We start from the raw sequence: 21,801 nt of genomic DNA, 5'->3' as shown, positions 1-21,801 counted from the left end.
CGTGGCCGTCATCCCTGGGGCTGCAGTAATAACCTTGTCACTGTTGCTGCGTTCCCAGCCCGAGAACACTTGCCAGTCAGCAGCTGTCCTTCCAGCCCCGGCTCAGCCCCCGCAGGAAGGCGGCTGTTGTCTCAGGGCACAGTTCAGAAGTGCTCTCAGCAATACCTGCTAAGTCCACCAGTGGAGAGCGGGCAGTGAATAAAGAAAGGTGTGTGTCCAAAAGCGGGAAGCGATGCTTCTGTACCCAGCACCGCATCACCGCATCACCGCTCCCTCCTGAGTCTTAAATAGACACACGCGATTCCCCGGCACGGTGACCTTGGTTCTCCGAGAGACGCTGGGGCACTGAGCTGAGCCTGGCGGTCAGAGCCCCTCCAGGGGGTGGCTGGCACCACGTGGACCCGGCCACATCTCCTCGGGAGCCCCCTCTCTGGGTAAGGACATGCTCTCTCCCCGCCCTGGCCCCCGTGGTCTATCTCATTGAGTTGAGTGGGGAGCCTCACGTCACGTCTGGTGCTGGAGCAAGGATGGGAAGAAGGGCCGGTGTGCCAGGCTTTGAGAGAAGACAGTCACTGCTGACTCCTCCTCCGTGGTTTTAAAGATGCTTCATGTACCCGTTTCACGGTCAGGGATCGTTCAAGACTTTGTGCTCAGGAGAAGAGCCAGGCAAAGTCTGAGGAGACGGGGAGGGGAGGATGAAGCCCGTGGATCGGGAGCCATCACCAGTGACCCTCATCCTGGGAACAGCACCTGCAGGTCAGGACAGCTCGTTATCACGGGGATGTGTGTCCTCAGACGCTCCTGTTTCTTAGCTCCCTGGGGACTGTCCCCAGCGTGGGAGCCGAGGAGAGCCTGTGCCTCCTGTAAGCAGGTTCCTACTTCTGTCACCATCAGCCCTCCTCTCTCGTCACCGGCACCTTATTTTATAAGTTCCTTGAGGGTAAAATTGGCGCTTCTCACAGAAGGTGTGGCTAACAGTTACCACACAGATGTTTGAGGACGTGATGTTGTTCTTGAGAAGTGTAGGGGACTCGGGACAGACACAGTCTCTCGAGTACATATCCCACTGAACATCCCAGCTAGTGCCAATTCCTGATGCACATGCTGGGCTCAGACAACCCACCCAAAGGAGAACTAAAACCGAAGGCCCAAGTGCGGCACATCCAGCCAAGGAGCCTCAGGCATGAGGGCGCCAGGAGGAGGCCTCTCCAAGCCCGACTTCCTCTGACCACGTGTCCAGGGGAACAACTGCTGGGGTCCCTTAGGCGTGGGCTTCAGCCAAGCTCTGATGCTCACCAACGCGTTATTGAGTGTTAACTAATCAAAGTACAGCCTCAATTCTAAAATCCTCTTTGTTTAGAATAAAAAAGTTTGTAGAAAATATGAAAATAAATATATAAAATAAGTGAATATTAGAAAAGATGAAAAGCTAGAGCTAATACACAGGAGTAGTGATTTTTTTTGCTTTTAGTCTTAAGGTTGGAAATGTTTGTGCTTTCCTTTAGGGCCTTTTGTGAGAATGAACCCACTGTGCCCCACATAGGTGTCCTAAAGTGTGAACGTGCATGCGCACACGCGCTCAGTCGCTCAGCTGTGTCCGACTCTTTGCGACCCCGTGGACCGCAGCCCACCAGGCTCCTCTGTCCATGGGATTCTCCAGGAAAGAATCCTGGAGTGGGTTGCCAGGCCCTCCCGCAGGGGATCTTCCCAGCCCAGGGACTGAACCCAGGTCTCCCACACTGCAGGTGGCTTCTTGACCCCCGAGTCACAGGGAGGCCCAAGCACGTACGAGGAGGCGTCCTGAGAGTGTCTCCTGCGGCGCGGGGCCCTCCTGGTGCCCCCGTCCTCTTAATTTTTGTAACTCCTGTCGTTTGTTCGTTTCCGCTGCGCTCGGGCTCTGTCGCTGTCCCCCAGCTTTCTCGCCTTGTGGCAAGCAGGGGCTCCTCTCTGGTTGCGGTGCTGAGTTCTCACCGCGGCGGCGTCTCAGGCTCACGGCCTCAGCGGTCGCAGCGCACAGGCTCGGTCGCTCTGCCGCAGACTGACCCCCCTGGACCGGGGGTGGAGCCCGAGGCCCCCGCACTGACAGGCAGTCTCTAAGCACTGGGCCACCGGGGACGTCCGAACACCGTCATCTCGACCGTGGCACTCAATTCCCAGCTGGTGGGGATGTCTATAAAGATACGTTTTCTGTACTTTTTTATTAGCCGCAGGTACGTTTTAAGCATGCTTTAAGAAACTTTTCTGATTACCTCTGTTTAATGTTTTTAACATTTGAACTGCATACAAAGTTAAAAATTAAGAAAAAAAAACGTATTAAATTAAGGCAGGTGGTCCTGAGGTGGGTGTGTGGGGGTATGAAATGGGGTCAGTGAAGTTGCAGGAACTCCAGGTGCAGGGACCCCTTCTGGACCATGGGGCCCCAGGTGGGATGCTGGGACCCCAGGGCCTGAGATGGGCTTGTTGTACATATCTTGGGCACGTCAGTGTGTTGGGAAACAGCATGCCAGCTCCGTGTCTAGCTGAGGAGAGCCTGGACTAGGAAGGAGCCTGACGTTCTGGCCGAGTGGAAGTGCAGGCCTGTGGGCTCGAGGGCGGGTGGAGGTCAGGGCAGACCTCGGAGGCTGCGCTGTCGGAGCCTGCAGAACGGAGAGCCTGGTCCCTCACATTCCTGGCTGCAGACTGTCTCCCTGCCGAGTCTCGGGTCTCAGGGCCTCCACGCGGTGCCAGAGTCTGCAGACCTCCCCTTCTCTCCTCCACAGCTCTGCTGTGAGTTAAACTGTTAGGGCCAGTGTCCTGCCATCCTATCTCCCACCTCTAAGTGACCCGCCGAGGATGGTCTGATCCTATGCCTCGCTTTCTCCTGCCCATCTGCAGGAGGAGTCTCCCTCCAGGGAACAAACCTGCTTCCTCTGCACACAGGGACGGAGGTGATGTTCCGGCTCCGGGGCACGAGGTTTGGGCAGGGAGCTCGTTGCAGCTCCCCCCACCTGCCAGTGACACACAGGAAAAAAGAATAGCGTGATTCATCCTGTGTTCACGTTCACTTTCAGGCAAAGGTAATTGAGAAAGAAATTACGAACCACTCAGCTGCTTTTATGTGGTCCAAAATATTGTAAGTGAAATTAAGGGATTTAAAATCTGCAGACTGAAAGTGGGAGGAGAAGGGGATGACAGAGGATGAGATGGCTGGATGGCATCACTGACTCGATGGACACGGGTTTGAGCAAACTCTGGGATTTGGTGATGGACAGGGAGGCCTGGTGTGCTGTAGTCCATGGGGTCCCCAAGAGTCGGACACGACTGAGCGGCTGAACTGAACTGAACTGAACTGAAAATTCACGTAGGTTAGCAATTTGTAGATTGTGTTAGTCTTCAGGCAAGAGTGGGTTTAATCCGCTCAGAGACAGTTATCAGTGTTTGTCGTCAGGTTTCTAGAGGAACAGGTGCAACTTAATTCCAGTTTCTCACAACCTTTGGAGGCGGCAGATGGCAGCTCTCGCTTGTGACCCACACCCTGCAGGTCAGATGTGTTCATGTCACTCTGGGAAATCGCACAAAACTAGGCTTCCCTGAAAATTTGTATGATAAATTCTTAAAAGTTTGGGAGAAGGCAGACTTCCAAAACTTGAGGAGTTAAAACTCTGAACAGGGAAGCAGATAATTACAGTGGGATGAACACACATGCAGGTGCACACACAGCTCCTCAAAGGGATCCAAAAATCAGAGAACGGTTTCTTATTTCCATTTCACGCTATTTCTCACCTATATTAGTTTCACAGACATTTCAAATAATAAACCCGCCAGATGAAGCGTTTGAGCCCCACTCAGTGCCAGATGCTTTAAAGCCTGATTGATGTCTCTCGCTGTCCCCTGACCCTTCACCGCGTCTTGTCACCCGGTCCGCCGTGGACCCTGAGCCCCGCTTCCGCTGACCCACAGCCCCCAGACCTCACCTGCTGGGCAACACGCGGACCTCAGCTAGGCATGGCGTTGGCTGACACGGTCCAATGCTGTGTACCGTGTACAACACCATCCAATGAGGACATGGCCGGGCCGCCTTCCCTGTCTCGGTGTTGGCTCTCCTCTCAAGGGCGATCCTGAGTGTGCTGGGTGACGGGAGAGCAGCAGATGCCAGTTACCAACGTGGTCGAGGTCTCAGCCCTGAAAAGGTTTCCATCTGTGTTTGCAAGAAAAAGGGAAAAGATGAAACAGTCAAGTTGCTGAAGTCAGTGATTTCTACACCAAAAACGTCTATTTTAAAAAATAAAGATGTCTCACAGACAGGGCAGAATGCATTCATTTCAGGAGTTAACAAGTGAAATAGTTTTTAAGGCGTCAGCTATGAACCAGGCTCCCTGGGGCCACACAGAGCCTGTGTCTGGGGGCAGTGGCCACTGGCTCGTTGCCGAGGGGCTCGCCGGGCCCGGGGACTGAGGCTGGGGCGCGGCCACCCGCTCACGCGGGTCAGGCCGGGATTAGAACCTGGTGTCTGCACAGGACTCCGACAGGATGCCAAGTATTTTCCTTGGATTTCGCAGATAAATGAAATCAACTGAGCATTTCTAGGCCACGCGGGGTGCTGGGCTTTGCCTCGGATGTGTAAGTCAATGGTTGCAGCCCTTCTGCTTCCAGCTTGGAGAAGGGCCGCCTGGCTGCCCCTCTGCAGGCGTCTCTTTGACGGGCGGTCAGGTCTCCGTGGAAGGTCCTGGTGCGGGGCTGTCCCTGCCCTGAGCCGCCCCGACCTGAGCCCTCCGGGCCTGCTCCACGTCCAGCAGGGAGTGAGCCTGCGGTGGACACAAATACGCGGTGACTCTGGGTCCCGTCACGGAGCCTGCCGGCCGCCGTTTCCCCAGCACGAGGTTTACGGGCACTGGGGGCCGTGCCAGGCCCTGCAGGCAGAGGGAATGGAGGTGAGCTGCTGCGGGGGAGGCCGGGCCCCCTCATGTGGGCACCTGCTGTCCCCAGGTGAGTGACCCGCTGAGCTGGGCCCAGGGCTCGGAGGCTGCTGGCCACAAGGCGTGGTCTGCAGTCAGGACGCGGAGCTCTGCGGCGGTCACTGCGGCCCGCGGCCCGAGGGGGCGAGCATGAGGGAGGATAGGGATGCTGTGCGCTTCCTGGGAAACCCGACAGGCGGGGGCCCGGCTCCCTTCGCCCCCCAGCTCTGAGGCTCCTCGGGAGGCCCAGTCCAGTTCCTGGTAGCGCTGTCACTTCTCATATAACCAGAAGGCACTTCTTAATCATGCGTGCTCTGCATTTTTCCTTCGAATTTTTTCTCATTTTTACAAACATCGTGGAAGATGAGCAGGCCTGGGACTCCTGTGTTCCCAGGAGGAGACGTCCTCCCAGGAGAGCTGGGGAAAGCTGGGGGCTGAGGTGCAGGCAGGAGGTGAAGCCTGTGGTCCTTGCCCCCCTCCACCCTTGGTCTACCAGCCTTCGGTACCGCCTGACCCTGACATATTATCATTGTTGTCCAGTTGCTCAGTCATGTCCGACTCTGTGCGACCCCATGGACTGCACCACGCAAGGCTTCCCTGTCCTTCACCGTCCCCCGGAGTTTGCTCAGGCTCACGTCGACTGAGCTGACGATGCCATCCAGCCACCTCATCCTCCGCGTGGGGACTGTTTCCCAGGATGGTGACCACAGTGGGTGCTGCCCTGGCCCTATTTGTTCACACACGTATTCAGAGATGGTGCAGCTATTTCTGTTTCATGAGGGGCTGTCCTTGAAACCAGCAGCCACAGGTCTCTGAGTGTGAGGCCGCCCGGCGTCTGTCTCCCTGTCAGGGGAGGATGTGGACCTGCACGCCGGGGTCTGCTGGATCTGAGGGTTGCTCACCCCCGAGTCCCAGGCCTCTGCCTGGGTCTTAGCGCGGCGTGTGGAGGAAGCACAGCTCTGTCATCAGGTTCTCCGTCGCAGGTTGGCATCACGTGTGCAATTCTTAGCTGTTCACCCTAAAGCTCGTGTCCACGTCCACACAGCGTGGGCGGGAATTGTCTCGGGAGCAGTAGCTCCATTTCTTGGCGCCTAAACCATCTTGTCCTTTTATTTACTCAGGTGAAGTTTAGTGTCTTTGCAAATAAACATGAAAGGTATTCTTTTGTTGGACTGAAGTGACCTCTCAACTGCACAATATAATCCTTAGCAGGAAGATACCTGAACTTTAAAGTCTGTAATTTACACCATGGTAAAAAAATAAAAAATGCTAATAGCAGCATTGACTTAATATTTCTTGGTTTAGAAGTAGATTAAACTTTCAATGTTAACTGTTCTGTGCGTTAAAGCCTTCTAAATCTTTTAGATGCAATTAGTCTTGTGTTTCATGATGAATATATCTCATTTTCTGATTAAAAACCTTCACCTCATTTGGGGGATATGATTAAATTGGCAGCAAATGTAACCGGAGTTGATCGCCACTGAAGTCACTCACCACCCAAAAGGCCGGCATCGTTCGTCCTTACAGCCGTCCAGACCCGAGCGGTGGCCTCGGTTAGGCTTTCCCCAGACACTTGCCCACATCCCTCTCTGGTGTCTGGATGCCAGCGGGGTGTGGGGATTCCCGGGGGGGCAGCAGGGCCGGGGTGGGTGGTGCACACCCTCTGGGACACCTCTGTATTCCCCGGGTGGGAACCAGCCTGCCCGGCAGAGTGCCGGCCTGAGCTCAGCGCCCTCAGGCCTGCTTGCTGTCCTCTATCCTCTCGGCGGTTGACAGGCTGCTCTGGGGGAGCCCAGCGCTGTGCCGAGGGCGCTGCCCGTCCTGGAGCGGGCGATGACCATATCCACATGACCGTCCCGACGCGCTGGCCCGAGGGCGCTGCCCGCCCTGGAGCGGGCAATGACCATATCCACATGACCGTCCCGACGCGCTGGCCCGAGGGCGCTGCTCATCCTGGAGCAGGCGATGACCACGTCAGATGACCGTTCAGATGCGCTGTGCCGAGGGCGCTGCCCGTCCTGGAGCGGGCGATGACCATATCCACATGACCGTTCAGATGCGCTGTGCCGAGGGCGCTGCCCGCCCTGGAGCGGGCGATGACCACTGCTCAGATGACCATCCCAGATGTGCTTGCAGCCGCAGGTCTGCTGCTCCCCCCCCCAGGGAGTGGTTAATGTGATATTTTATTTTTTCCTTGAAAAGTAAAGGTCTCCCTGGGGGTTTCCCCTGTAGATCGCAATCTCCTTTGCTAATTGTATTCATAGGGGAACACCACAGCTCTTTTTTCACCCTCCCCTGACCCTTCGGGATTCGCATCTGTTTTCTGATATGTGTATTTAACAAAGTGGAAACCAGCGTAAATGGATTCCTGCTACAGGCAATTAACATGTGCTTGAATAATAATAACAAAAACTCAAGTGTCGAAAGGAGGTCTGTGAAACCCATAGCTCTCTGACTGTGTAAACACGCGGGTCTTGAGTGACTTGGCTGCCACACTCAGCACTGCCGTCCAGTCCGGTCAGAGGCTTCCTCCTGCTTCTCGGAGCCCAGGAAAGATGTGCGCAGCTGCATCTCTTCATCCTGAAACGCTGAGGGTGGAGGGGGCTTGGGGACCGTTCAGTGACCTCTCGGAGGTGAAGAGCGTTATGGAACGTTAAGCTTCAGGTGAACTCCTCTGCAGAATCACTCGAGGGCCACGAGCCAGCTTCTGCCCCAGATTCATCTGACAGACGCCAGCGAGTCCTGATCCAGCCCTGTGAGCCTGGGGTGGTTCCCAGCCTCGGGGCTTCCTACCCAACGGGGGCAGCGATGCCACGGGGGCTGCCGCTTTGGGGGCAGTCAGATGGTAATGCCCATCTCTTGGTGTGGTGAAATAATTCAAGACGTCTTAGAGACTGTAGTTTTCAGAAGCTGGGGTTTAAAATCAACATGGGTGGGCTGCAGCATACTTGCAGGTGTTCTAATGAACTCACTGATACAATGTGCCTGACCCCCAGACCTCTGAGTCCTAAACCAGCCCTTCTTTCCATCACAGGGAAGTCTGCTGTACTCTGTGAGTTCTGGGAAATGTGAACAGATGTCTGTACTTGTTTTTTTTTTCTTTTTTCTCAGGTTGTCCTGGTGCCAAAAAGAACGAGTTTCTGACGAGTGTGCTGGATGCGCTGTCCACGGACATGGTCCATGCGGTCTCCGACCCCTCCTCCCCCGGCAGGTGCGTTGCCCTTGACCTCGGAGCAGGGGCTAGGACAGAGCCTGGTGGTCGGGGGCTCTCGGAAGCTGGAGGGCAGGGTCCAGCCACTGGAGTCTCGGGGGTCAGCTTAGCGGGCACAGCAGAGCCCGGAGTGGAGGAGACCCCTCCGCAAGCATGAGGTCCTCGCCTGGAGGAGGTTTGCTTAGCAGGTTTTCCTGTAATGCGATCAGTCCTGTGAGGATGTTGCCGGCGTGGGACCAGGCCAAGGCCCTGGGATTTCCCCACGTTCCATCAGGCGGAGGGCGCCGATGCTGGCCGGGGGAGAGGGGCACATGGGAGAACCCGGCCCAGAGGGCTCCCTGCTTCAGAATGGTGTTTCAGAGCCAGTGACTGGATTTTATAAATACATCCCATTAAATTGTTTGATTTAAAATTCTCAAAATAGGATTTCTTTAGTAAAATATATATGATGTAACATTCGCCCTCTTAACCCTTTCCGGGGCTGCGATTCAGGGGTGTTAATTGCGTTATCACCACTCAGAGTCTGACTTCTGAACCTCGGGAGGCTTGCCCTGAGCGCCCGGTGGATGCGCTTGGTTCTGGGGCTGAGGCTTTGAGCTCCGCTTCCTGAGATGCGGTCAAGTCCCTGAAGCTGACCTGCACCTGTGGGTGACTGTCCGCCCACAGGAGGGTCATGTCTAGGATTTAATGGACGCGGTGTCTCAAGCACTGGCTCTCCCCTGTTAATTAGCGATCATCAGTCTCTTTATCTCAAAGCACATTTTCTGGTTGGGAACCTCACTGTCTGTATTTTCTTAGATCACTGGCCTTCCTCCCCAAACCTTGATTATTCCATCTCTTCTAGCTGATCTAAGATTTCTGGTCCCCTTGACTCAAAGCCCCCCACCCCCTCTGGGTCTCTCTCTCTGTCTCTGCTTAAGAGTCAGAATGGGGAAGAATAAAGGGCAGGGCTATGAATCCAGTAGAAAGCTAAACTGTACAAAACCACCCAAAGTTCAAATTGACATCTTATGTTCTCAGAAAGATTGCTCTTCTCTGTAAGACTACAGTTGAAAGCAGTAAGTGAATTTCCATCCTAGAAGGTCCTCTGAAAGTTTGAGAAATAGTCGACTGTCTCAGAAAGCCCTAATACCCGGGACCGTCTGGCGTTTGACTCACTCTTGACGCTCATAGCAACACGGAGATTGACAGCCGGCCGAGGAAGCAGGGCCAGGGCTTCCCTGAGCACCTGCCGGCATCTTCCACTTAGTGAGAAACCACGTCATAAGATCGGGGTTTCCACGGTCAGCCTTGAACGCAGAACGTCTGGAGGAGTTTTTAACTTATATCTTAAAATACCAAACTTTCTTTTTCAATCCAGGGTAAGATGTCTGGTTACCACTTTAGGATACATGATAGTTTTTACCTTTTAGTTTACCTGTGACATCAACGGCCTGCCCAGGAGCACAGTTAGAGGAGCAGAAAGCCTCAGGGTGCAGGTGGTGGAGATGGGCATCCTGTGATCCGAGTGGCGGCCACGGGGCCTGGTCCTCGAGACCTGCCAACACCCGGTGTGCGACCGGCCTGTGCAAACTCACTGTGCCATTTGCAAGTTTGAAACCAGCTTGAAAATGTTTGCTAGATCTCTGTTTTAAGTTATTTTTAAAAAGTCATTCTTATATCGAAGGGCAAAGCCAGGCAGCCTTATGCCTCAGGAAGGAGAAAAGGTGACAAGCAGGTCCCTCCACTGGGGAAATATAGAGCTGGGCGGGGATGCCTTTCTGGACAGACCAGGACTGGGGCGGGGGTCCTGACCACCTGCGTGTCTTCCAGGCTCTCAGAACCTGACCCCAGCCACACGCTGGAGGAGCGAGTGGTCCACTGGTATTTCAAACTGCTGGATAAAAACAACAGCGGGGACATCGGCAAAAAGGAAATCAAGCCCTTCAAGAGATTTCTTCGGAAGAAGTCCAAACCCAAGAAATGCGTGAAGAAGTTTGTGGAGTACTGCGACGTGAATAACGACAAGTCCATCTCCCTGCAAGAGCTGATGGGCTGCCTGGGCGCGACCAGAGAGGAAGGCAAGGCGGATACGAGGAAGCGCCACAGTAAGCCTTTCTCCTTACTTTGCAGCCACCCCCGTCCACTCTCCACGCCTCTGCTGAGAGTTAAGACAGAGAAACGGTCCCAACAGTCTGAGGGTGGAGGCAAGTGTGATGTGCCATCTGACTGTAGGTCCCCTGCTCACGGAAATGCTGGCAGACCGTCGGAGAATGGTCAGAGGGGAGCCGGCTTGGAAAGGAGAGGGCTCAGTCTGGAGCTCCTAAGACGCGAGACGCGTCTTAACTCTTCTGTCCTCGGGAGGGGTGGGGAGCCTGCCCTCCCCAAGTGGCCGCCTTCTGATGCTGAAGAGCAAACTGGGGACCCCTGGGAGCCACTTGGGGACCCCAGGCATGGCCCCTGACCAAACCTTCAGCCTGACTATTAGCCGCTCAATCATTCCTGTTTCCAAACGGTCGTTTCTGCGGTTGAAACAGTTTCAGCTGTGCTGCCGGTTGGGTGCGTCTCTCTGGACCCCGAGCGTTGTTCCAAGCACTGGACCACCAGCCAACACCTTGGTCCCTGGGCCGGGTGGGGTCCATGGGGCCTCTCCCACCGCTGCTGCCTTACGATCCCGTCTTCCTGTTGCCAAACTCGCAGCACATTTGAAACGTGAAGCAGCTCTGAGAGCAGAGTCTGGAGCATCGGTAGATGGTGGTCTGTACGCCTCCCTGTATTTGTAGCTCAACTGGGACGGGAAAGCTCTGGCCCCATGGTGGTGGTTTAGTTGCTAAGTTGGGTCTGATTCTTGTGACCTCATGTACTATAGCCCGCCGGGCTCCTCTGTCCATGGGATTCTCCAGGCAAGAACACTGGAGAGGGTTGCCATTGCCTTCTCCAGGGAATCTTCCCCACCCAGGAATCGAACCCAGGTCTTTTCCTTGCAGGCAAATTCTTTACTGACTGAGCTATGAGGACTGATGGCCCCTGATCTCCCCCAAATAATCTAATGTAGTAAAAATGACAATTTGTTAAAACATGAGCATTGGTGATTTGGATAAAAAATTAGCTGATTTGCAACTCTTTTCTTTTTTCTTTTTGTGCTGAATTTCTCTTAGTTTTTTCGTACTGTTAGTTTTCTTCAATTTTATTATTGTTTATTTTTTCCTATCCTGTGTCACTTGAAATAGGGAAAAGTCAAAGAAGCATAAATATTCAGGAGGGATTATTTCTAAATACCCAAGCTGTTATCAGTTTCTTTTCTTTTTTTTTTTGCTCACTACCTAACAATACATTTTTTATCCTAAAAATATGAGAAATCAAATAAAGAACATGCATAACATGTGATCTTTTATTTTGAGACAAAAGTCAGACCAGATCTATACCTTTCCAAACACTCTTTCTGTTCACATATGCACACAGTCTTTGGCATCGTGACCTCGACTGAACAGCAAATATGTGCGTATTTATGCACTGTGGTTGTCACTACAAACTTGCTCATAATATGTATACTCAATCACATTCATTTTTGCTTTAAGAAATTAAACAAGATTTTGCATTTAAATTTTTGCAACCAAGACATATTATTGGGAGCATGATCTCAATTTTCGCTATTACAAAAAAATGCAAAAATGAAAAAATATCCTGAAAAATATTGAGAAAAGATAGAACAGAGAAAAAATATTTTCCAAGGGTTCAGGAAAAAATTCACAAAAGATGACAGCATGTCTTCATGATTCTTGTACAGAAAATGACAATTGTACAGAACATCAACAATTAGGAAATGCTCATTTTTGACCAAATTGTTTTTCACCCAAATTGCCATGCTGGCTATATTCTCTCAGGCATATTGCCTTACAGCCACATCTCAATGTCCAGTGTCACCTGGAAGTGACCAGTATCATTGGATGCCATGACATCACCCCCACCCACCATCCATCCATCGCTAAGCTTCGCATTGGGAGCCGGGATGTACATGCTCCTGTTTTCACTGAAAACTGTTCTCATTGATGTGCATGGCTTCATGTTTATTTTAATGATGTACATTCTGTTTCATTGAAATTAATTAGCAGGTTATTTTTTTGCCCTTTATGTATTTAAAAAAACTCCTTCATGGAGTTTTTCCCTACTCTGTCTTGAGTGGACTATTTCACCCAGGGTCATTAATGAAATTTATATTCTATTCATCTATAGAGCAAAGTTCTAGACTCACAGAAGTGTTAACTTTTCTTGCTGTAACTTAACTTTAATCTGTGGCTACCTCCAATGATCAGTAGACTATTTACTGTAAAAGAAACCAAGAAAAATCTGGCAATTGTTGACAGCCCAGTTGGTTAGAATAAATTCAAAGTATCAGTTTAATATTCTCTGAATTTGAACCAATGGCCCAACACCTGCTTTCTCTATAAAGTTGTCATCGCAGGCCAAACAAAGTGGAGAGTGGTAACAGCTATTATCCAGATCCTTGAACTGTTCAAACCTGCAAGTGAAAGAAATAGTACATTTAGCTACTACTTACTCAATATTTTTGCAATTTGCTTAATATATTTGTGTGTCAACTGATCATGCTCTGTTTCTGATTGCTTGAATATAGCAAGAGAAGAGGTTTGAACCTGAAATAATTTTTCTTTTTAGTTTATTAATTGAATGAATGGTCGTTAACAATTAATCAAGGCATTTGGGGTTGGGGTGCTGCCCTCCACCTACTGACTCATTCAGAAGATATTTATCAGGGGCTCCTTGCTCAAAGCATTGGAAAAATCACAGTAAATGAAACAGACAAAAATCCATGTACTTCTAGAGCTTACATTTTAGTGTGGAAACAAGAAATGGAATAAATGGGGAAAATCTGCTATAACGGGTGCTGCTTGCTAAGGAGGTGATACGGGGAGACTGGAATTCCAGGTGGAGGTGTGGGGGCAGGAAAGTGTCTCCACAGGTGAGGTCCCAGGTCCCTGTCCTGAAAGAGGCTCAAGCCAAGAGGTGGAGCCAAGCAGAATCTGGGAATAGCTATTTTGAGCCAACCAGTTAAATGATTCTCGTGAAGCTTTCAGAGCACCGGCATTACGTGCTGGACGCCCAGGTGCCTGGATCGCCTCTCCCTGGCAGAGCTTGAGAAACAGGAAGGCGCTCTCCACGGCGAGTGGACACGCCTGTGGAATCTGGGGGCAAAATGGAACAGTCTTCTGAAGTTGGACTAGAGTGTCTGTGTTGTTGGAAATTGTTTATATACTGGCTTTTATGATCCATTATTTATGCTCCATGCCGAGCATGTATGTAAAGCCTGTTTTCTCAAAGTTTGCTGGCGGATGCCTCTTCCCTGTAGTCATGTGGATCTCTTCTTGAAAAAGTCTACTTAACCTTTTACTAATGAAGTGTATTTGGTTTCTAATCTCTTTCTCTCTTTTTTTTCCCCTGCTAGCCCCTAGAGGTAATGCTGAAAGCACTTCCAATAGACAGGTGAGTATGTTTACACTGTAGCTGTAATAACTGGCTGCTTTAGTTGTAGGTAATAACAATTTAAGTTCTTTTCATTTGGAAAGTGAAGCGCCTTCCAAGAAAGGAACAACTTACCCTGTCAATACCCCTGTGAGGCCTCAGAGAGCGTGGCAAGCTTCTGTCAGAACTCACCAACTTGCTGAATTATCAGCTTCAAGATTTTGCCCTAATTATTTATTTTACTACTTGAAATTTCAGTTATTTATTATTTTGAGAAAGATTTCTGAGTCCCCCTGTTTTGTGGGACTATGTATGTGTATATATATTTAAACAGCTCTCCGGGATCTGCACCTGTAATTTATTGCTTGTGTAAGGTGAGGGAGACTGCAGGGCCGGGGCACCTCCTTTTTTGCCAAGCGCCGCCTCGGAAGGGACTCGGCTTCCTGCCGTGTGTGCTCATAGACCGCCTCTGCTCTCCTGAGGCTGGGTCTCCACCTGCAGTTAGCGGAGATGACCGTGCCATCCCAACCACAGCCCTCTCGGGCCTAGAGTCTCTGCGGTTTCTCCCTCCTCCCTGAAGCCAGGGCCACACCCTCCTTTCTCCAGACCACTCGCCAACTTGCTGTGTATTTTGTCTTCACCTCTCTGACGTCAGGTCCCCGTTTCCTAAGACCAGCCCCTGTGTCTGTTGTGGGTTTGAAGTGGAGGCCTGCAGCGCACCTTGGATGTAACTTAAAACCGTTTCATTAGGAAAGATGTGTAACATGGTTGGTCTTCTTTGTTGAGCAAGTGTTTATGGTTTCAACTTTTTAAATCCCCGGGCAAATCACTTGTGCTTTAGAACAGGGCTGGTCTGAAAGCAATTACCTGGCTGAGTTCCCAAGACTTCCACATGACTTTTTTCCTAAGATAACAATGGTGATGGGCACACATGCGCTGCCTCGGTCTGAAATAAACTGCTCCAGGCACAAGCCTCACTTCTGAGCTTTTTCCCTGGAAAAGGAATCCGGCACAGTCTCCCCAGCTCTTTCTGTTTGTCACTGCAAACCGTGATCGTGGGTGAGGCCCTGCTGCAGCTGGCATTATTAAACCAATTGAAGACCTTGCAGACTTCGTGAAAGAATCAAGAGTCCAACCACCAAAGGCTTTCACTGTATGAATAACCAAATACAAGGACAGGAAATAAAGGGCATCTCAGAGGATGCATGAAGCTCATATTTAATTAAAAAAAAAAAGTGAACTTCTTTTCTGGGTGTCTTCTGCAGTTTCCATCACGATCATCGGTGATCAGAACCCTGCCGTCAGTGATAGGGATGTAAAACATTAGTGCCACTTCTCCAGCAAATCTGATCAGTTTTATTCTCTGATTAAACATGGTGATGGTTTATCTTTCTCCACAACTAATTAAAATAGAATGTCTTCTTTACTTAATGTGGGAGAGGCAATATCTCTTCTTGCCACCTGTTCATATATTTAGCAGGAGATAAAAGCCAACCCAGAAGTCTCCTCAATATTTAAATGTCATTATTTTAAATAGAACTGACATGTGTTGGTTGGAATGGGTCTATGTGGAAAAATAAACCAAGAAGGTTGTACACTACTTCTCCTTTTCATTCTGTATGATTTTTAATTGGCAGAGTGCAGAATTCCAGGAACTTAGTAAGCAAACCTTTCAGTTGTATTTCTTCTTAGAAATGGAATAATGAATGAAAAGGACGAAAATAAAATTGTCAAAAAGCAGCTATGCCTCTATAAAATCTGAAGCATAAATTAGATCATTAAAAATACATTTGTATGATAAATCCATGGTGATTGGAGATTCTGCAGAATGTTTAATATATTGAAGCTACTTACAGTACATGAAATAAATGCTAACTTCCCCAACTGATATATTTTTTTCTTATATTTCTGAACATTGAATGAAAGAAAAGTGCTAGAGGTTAAGAAGTGCCCAAAATACTTTTATTTATTTTAATTAATCCTTACATCTCAAGTGGGGCTTCCCTGGTGGGTCAGTCAGTGGTAAAGAATCTGCCTGCCAATACAGGAAACATAGGTTCGACTCCTAGGCCAGGAAGATACTCTGGAGAAGGGAATGGCAACCCGCTCTAGTATTCTTGCCTGAGAAATGCCATGGACAGAGGAGCCTGGTGGTCTGCAGTCCATGGGGTCACAAAAGAGTCGGACATGACTTAGAGATTAAGCAGATACAGCAATCCCAAGTGAAGTGCTCTCTCTTTTCACTTCTATATAAAATGTTGCTTTCCCTTTGTTCTTATGAGCTGGATTTATTTTATTCCTGGAAGGCAAGCCTTCGTTTTCAGAAATGAGTGCTCCAAATGTCTTAATACATCTCTTTTTTGTCTTTTTTTTTCAGCCAAGGAAGCAAGGATAAATGACTCCACAGCAGGTCCTAGACACGTGGCCAACTCCCTCACCAAAAAGCAATTAAAAAAAAACAAAACAAACACATAGTATTTGCACTTTGTACTTTAACTGTAAATTCACTTTGTAGAAATGAGATATTTAAACAGACGGCTTTAATCTGTGAAAATGGAAGGGCTGGCTTCAGAAAATTTATCACATACAATGTATGTGTCCTTCTTTGACCTTCAAACTCTGTAGCTGGTGGAGATGTATTTTGAGTGGGTTTAAGCTTAATTTCTTCATCCTACGCATGTTAACCAACAGAAGGCTTGGCTGAGGTGCCCTGGCTCCAACCTCCTCCTGATGGGCGCCTTACTAGTGGTCCCGCCAGGTTGGCTTTGCGAGGGATCTCCTGTCCCGGCGGCATCGCGGGATCCGTGTTGGAAGCTCCACGGCTCCGTAGACGTTTGTAACCGCTGCTGTCCCCGTCCCGGGTCTGTTCGTTTCTTGGGATTTTGTGTTAGCCTGTTGGTTTTCCTTCCCGAGTTCCTGCACATGCAGTGAGTTATCCAACCACTAGCACAGTCTTTAGCCACAGAGCCCTGGTAGAAAAGGAGACGTTTCAAACTCTTCGTGGTATGACTGCTTTTCCATTGCGAGCTTCTGTTTGAGTCTTGCCTTGGGCTCAGATTATCCACGCTGTAAACGCTAGAGAATTCTGTCTGCCTTCCCGAGGCAGCGTGGAGGGGCCCGATGTTCAGAAGAGTAAATTTAATCATGATCTGACCCAGCCAGCCAAACACGCTTGTCAGCCTTCTTCTCCTCTTACGCCTGGCCCCTGTCCATCCAGCCATGGTCTACCCCGGGGCCCCCGGGAAGGGAAAACTGTCACCTGAGCAAGTTACGAGCAGCCTCCTTAAAGAAGGAGTGGCCAGGCGAGGCTGTGCTGGGCCCTGGTCCTGACAGCCAGGGACAAAGGCCTGTGGGTGCCCCCGCTTCCCTTCTTCTTTCCTGGAGGCATCCAGGGCTCGAGAACTGGTTGCTGGGAAATTCACCCGAGTGGGGCTGGACAGGGGTGGGGGGCAGTTGAAGGCCCCATGGGGGCAGCGAGGCCGGGCCTTGGGAGAGCCGGCTGCCCCCGTCAGGGCTGGAGCCCCGCCTCCGTGATGTGCCCACGGGCTCCATGGAGTGGAGTGAGTGACAGACTGTGACACTGCCTCAGCTCGAGCTTTAGGTTTGGAAAAAAATCTTCCCGGCCCCAGATGTCCCAACACACAGCCTGTCGATCTGTCTCGACAGTTTTCATGAAGACGTTTCCTGCGGCGTCTCCTTTAAATTGCGGGAAAATCAAAGTGAAACCTTGGAGCCACACAACCAGCCCCCACCCGCTCCCCCGCCCCCGCCCCGTGTGTGTCACCATTGTTTAAGAAACAGCTATGATCCTAAATTTATTGGATAATCTTTTATATTTCTGAACTTTGAATTTAATCATTTTCCTTAGATTAAAATAAAATATGCTATCAAAACCGTAGTCAGCCTCTTGTTTCATTCTAAGGGTGTCTGCTATCAGGAGGCAAGAAAGGGATGCTGGGCTGGGGGGAGGTGGACCCAGGTGCTACCCCTATGGACGTGGGACTTGGGGTAACAGCCTTTGGGGGTTACGGTCTCCTGCTGTCAAACAAGATGACCAGTGGTGACGTGCACCCTGGTGAAAGCACAGGCATCCATGCGTGAAGGGCGCAGGCTGGTGCAAAGGGCACACATGTTCATCCTCTTGATGGGAAGCGGCTGTCCACTCATGAGGAACTGAGGGCTGGAGGACTTCCTGTCCTGCTGGATGCTGGCTGGACCACGGAAGAGACAGAAAGGTTCTTGTCATGGTTAAAGCTAATGCTGCTCACATCACAGCTCCAGAAACCCCAGCAGACCATGGGTCCCCGGCCCGAGTCTCCGGACCCAGCGTCCCATCGTCGGTTAGGCTCTCTACATCTCCCAGTGCAGTGGGGGCTGCTTCCCTCGTTTTTGCCGAGATGTAACTCACGCACAGGGCTGTGAAGGGTAAGATACACAGCATGATTATTTCCCTTCCATGTACCATGAAATGACTGTCACAGTAAATTTAGATAGCATCCAGCCTCTCACATAGGTACCAAAAAAATGTTGTTTTTTCCCCCTAGTGATGAAAACTTTTAAGATCTACTTTCTGAGTAGTTTTCAAATATGCCAAACAACCCTGTTAACTATGGTCCATCACGGTGTGATCTCCACAGCAGCTTCTTGTCTGGCCACGCTGCCTCTAGAAAGGACTCTGTTCCTTCCTGGTAAATCTCCCCTCACCCGTGCTTTCTTTCTCTGCGCAGAAAAGTGTCATCTTGGTAAAACTCCACCTTAGCACTTCAATTGTGCAATCAAGATGCTACTGGAAAGGAGTTAAGAGGAAGCTGCCAGGAAGCGCTCCTTGAAGGGGAGGGGCTTGGCCTGGCTCTGGAGCAGGTAGGAGATGACGAGTGTCCAAGGAGACTTCGAGCCTGAACAAAGGCAGGTAGGCTGGAGGAACGCCGGGGCCGTGGAGGCAGTGGGCCAACGTGCCAGGGCTGGAGCAGCTGGTTCTTATTGCTCACTATTAAGACTTTAAATGAAAAACAGAAACTGTTTCCCTTACGTACCTGGTGCAGCTGTTTTTGGTGATAGATGCCTCCCTCCCCCAAGGCTCTCCCCGCCTTCTCATGTTGAAAAATGCTCTCCTGCGTCCTTGTCAAAAACCTCCAAGTGGAAGATTATTTAGAAGTGCACTGACCAACTCATAAATCACGCCCATGAAAGTCACAATCGGAATTTTCTAAAGTTATCAAGATGGAAGTTGTCAGCATTTTTGTAACCCATGTGCAGAAATGACTGACATCATCATAAGCTGCCAAGTGAACCCTAGATCACAAAAACAACAGAGCCAGACTGGAGAGAAAGTAAGGCGGAAAGAAAGAAGCTCGTGGGCCTGTGGTGATGGTGGTAGTGAAAATGGAGGTAAGGAGGAGGAGGGGGATGATGGTAGTGATGCAGACTGTGATGATAATGGTGATGGTGGTCACGGGGATGATGGTGGTGGTGATGGTGATGGTGATCAGGGTGATGATGGTAGTGATGCGGACTGTGATGATAATGGTGATGGTGGTCACGGGGATGATGGTGGTGGTGATGGTGATGGTGATCAGGGTGATGATGGTAGTGATGCGGACTGTGATGATAATGGTGATGGTGGTCACGGGGATGATGGTGGTGGTGATGGTGATGGTGATCAGGGTGATGATGGTAGTGATGCGGACTGTGATGATAATGGTGGTCACGGGGATGATGGTGGTGGTGATGGTGATGGTGATCAGGGTGATGATGGTAGTGATGCGGACTGTGATGATAATGGTGATGGTGGTCACGGGGATGATGGTGGTGGTGATGGTGATGGTGATCAGGTTGATGATCATAGTGATGCGGACTGTGATGATAACGGTGGTCACGGGGATGATGGTGGTGGTGATGGTGATGATGATCAGGGTGATGATGGTAGTGATGCGGACTGTGATGATAGTGGTGGTTTTGGTGATGGTGTTGATGGTGGTGATGATGGTGATCAGGGTGATGATCATGAGGGTGATCATGGTGATGGTGATGATGGTGATGGTGATGGTGATCAGGGTGATGATGGTAGTGATGCTGACTGTGATGATAATGGTGATGGTGATCATGGTGATGGTGATGGTGGTGATGGTGATGGTGGTGATCAGGGTGATGATGGTAGTGATGCTGACTGTGATGATAATGGTGATCATGGTGATGGTGATGGTGGTGATGGTGATGGTGATGGTGATCAGGGTGATGATGGTAGTGATGCTGACTGTGATGATAATGGTGATCATGGTGATGGTAATGGTGGTGATGGTGATCAGGGTGATGATGGTTGTGATGCTGACTGTGATGATAATGGTGATTTTGGTGATGGTGTTGATGGTGGTGGTGATGGTGATCAGGGTGATGATCATGATGGTGATCATGGTGATGGTTATGATGGTGATGGTGGTGACTGTTATGATGATGGTTTTCTCCCTAATATCACATACTACCACAAAACCTTGGAGAAGGGAATGGCATCCCACTCCAGTATCCTTGCCTGGAAAATCCCATGGACAGAGGAGCTGGCAGGCTACAGTTCAGAGGTTGCAAAGAGTTGGATAAGACTCTTTGCGTGTGACTCTTTGAGTGACCTGAGCACAGCACATACCACAGTGGCCAAAACTTGTAAAGCATTTTTGAATAATTAGACGTTTAGGCATTTTTGTATTTCTTCATTCTAAAAAGCGATAGCTACTTTTTTACTACAAAGCTATAAGCAAACCATCCCAAAACTCCACAGTCTACCCTACCCTTGTCTATTCTTATCACTCTCTGCATGTTGGCTGGGCTGGCGGGGCTCTGCTGGGCCTGCCCATGCCTCACCCCTACTCCAGGGTGAGGGGCTGTTGGGGGTGTGTCTCTGCGTGGCCGTGGTTGAAGCACAGTGTGATTTACCCGACTGCATGAGCACATTTCAAACCTCATCTTGTGACCTGTCTGCTCGCATCTGTGAACCGCTCCTGGGCTCCGGGCAGGTCCCCCGTCTCAGCCTCCGGGGTCCCCTGGGTCTGTTCTGGAAGAACAGTCCTCGTCCCGGGAACCAGCCAGAGAGTGAGTATTTTCATCAGGGACCGGACACGACTGAGGGCAGAGGCACGCGGCTTTGTGTTTTATTTGACCCGAGTTCCATTTAGTCGATAGCCGTTGAATTTCCTTGGCCACTGGCGTCTCTTCTTTGCATCTCTTCTTCAGAGTTTGAGCTAGACACTTTCTGTCCAGGATGGGATGGAAGGGTGGCTGCCGGGGGCGGGATGGAGTGTTCCACAGGCCCCGTCTGCCCTCTGACCCTGAACAGCTAGTGGGGTTTACTCCACTTTACTTAGTTTATGTGAAATAAATGCCCCCTTTCTGCCTATTTTCTCTGGACAAGTGAATGCTTGCTAAGTTCTGATAAACTTGACCAGTTAATTCAATTCATGTGTGTTTCATAGTGGAAAGATTTCACACACCTTGCTATTAATATTTTACCTTCAAAACAAAGATTTGATTTCTGCCAGTTGAAGTTATGCTCAGTCAATAGATTGTTTCTTTGTTTGAAAAGATGGATTTTTATGCTCCCAACCAGGCTGCCCACGTGTTGCCTTCCCAGTCTACTGTGGCCGTTGTAGTTCAGAGAAGTGTCATTTTACTCCTTCTTAAGATCTTGTAAGCGTGCCCTGGGGGAACCACCTTGAATGTTTCAGCTTAAATTTGCATATTCATGACGCTCTGAATATTAGACCAGAAAACTATTTCATTACTTTAAATGTGTCCAACTCTGCTTTTTCATCTAAGGAAATGGTCTTTCTAATTTGGTGAGCAATATTATTAACTGAGCCCTATTATAATAAAAGAAATATATTTCTAGAAGTAAGATAAAATAAATCACTTAAATGTGTTTTGAAAAGGGATCACACAAAAGGCCCAAAGACTCCTGCTGGGCTGGATGAAAACAGTCCCATTATGCCAGCGACATGTTAAATAATCAATAGGTTTGACGTAAGAGTCTGTCTTCCATTTCATCCCTTTCTCTCTAACTCTCCTGCCAGTTATTTTTGACTTTTTCTGATGTATTTGCCTGGAAGATATGTGTATCCAATGAAATCTTGCGAAATGAGTTATGTTCTGTCATTATTGCTACTCTCAAGATATGTTCCAGGGAAAGGAAAATACAAGCAGGATATAGTTGGC

General features: G+C 49.9%; 2 protein-coding genes across 3 annotated transcripts in view; one reads left to right on the top strand and one right to left on the bottom strand.

Moving 5' to 3' along the window:
• Positions 1–17,500, top strand: part of SMOC2 (SPARC related modular calcium binding 2) — a 154,203-nt gene extending 136,703 nt beyond the window's left edge. For both annotated transcript variants that reach the window (XM_070461328.1, XM_070461327.1), the window contains exons 10-13: positions 8,046–8,145; positions 9,958–10,232; positions 13,586–13,623; positions 15,980–17,500. In XM_070461328.1, coding sequence (XP_070317429.1) covers positions 8,046–8,145; positions 9,958–10,232; positions 13,586–13,623; positions 15,980–15,997 — 431 coding nt within the window. In that variant the 3' untranslated portion in view covers positions 15,998–17,500. The remainder of the gene's footprint in view (positions 1–8,045; positions 8,146–9,957; positions 10,233–13,585; positions 13,624–15,979) is intronic.
• An 899-nt stretch (positions 17,501–18,399) lies between these two features.
• Positions 18,400–20,012, bottom strand: LOC139032986 (uncharacterized). Its single transcript, XM_070461425.1, has 2 exons — positions 18,962–20,012; positions 18,400–18,497 (listed from the first exon to the last, which is right to left on the bottom strand). The coding sequence occupies exons 1-2, from the start codon at positions 20,010–20,012 to the stop codon at positions 18,400–18,402; spliced, it is 1,149 nt and encodes a 382-aa protein (XP_070317526.1).
• Positions 20,013–21,801: the final 1,789 nt, after the last annotated feature.

The sequence above is a fragment of the Odocoileus virginianus genome, chromosome 34, assembly GCF_023699985.2.
Source record: "Odocoileus virginianus isolate 20LAN1187 ecotype Illinois chromosome 34, Ovbor_1.2, whole genome shotgun sequence".
Classification (NCBI taxonomy): Eukaryota; Metazoa; Chordata; class Mammalia; order Artiodactyla; family Cervidae; genus Odocoileus; species Odocoileus virginianus.
The sequence above is the reverse complement of the archived record's forward strand: the minus strand, read 5'-3'. Positions and strand labels throughout refer to the sequence as shown.

Coding starts and splice junctions, on each gene's coding strand:
- LOC139032986 (XM_070461425.1), bottom strand. CDS start 20,012: ATGATCACCATCATGATCATCACCCTGATCACCATCACCACCACCATC. Junction 18,498..18,961: donor CACTACCACCATCACCACAG/GCCCACGAGCTT, acceptor GCCTTTGTTCAG/GCTCGAAGTCTCCTTGGACA.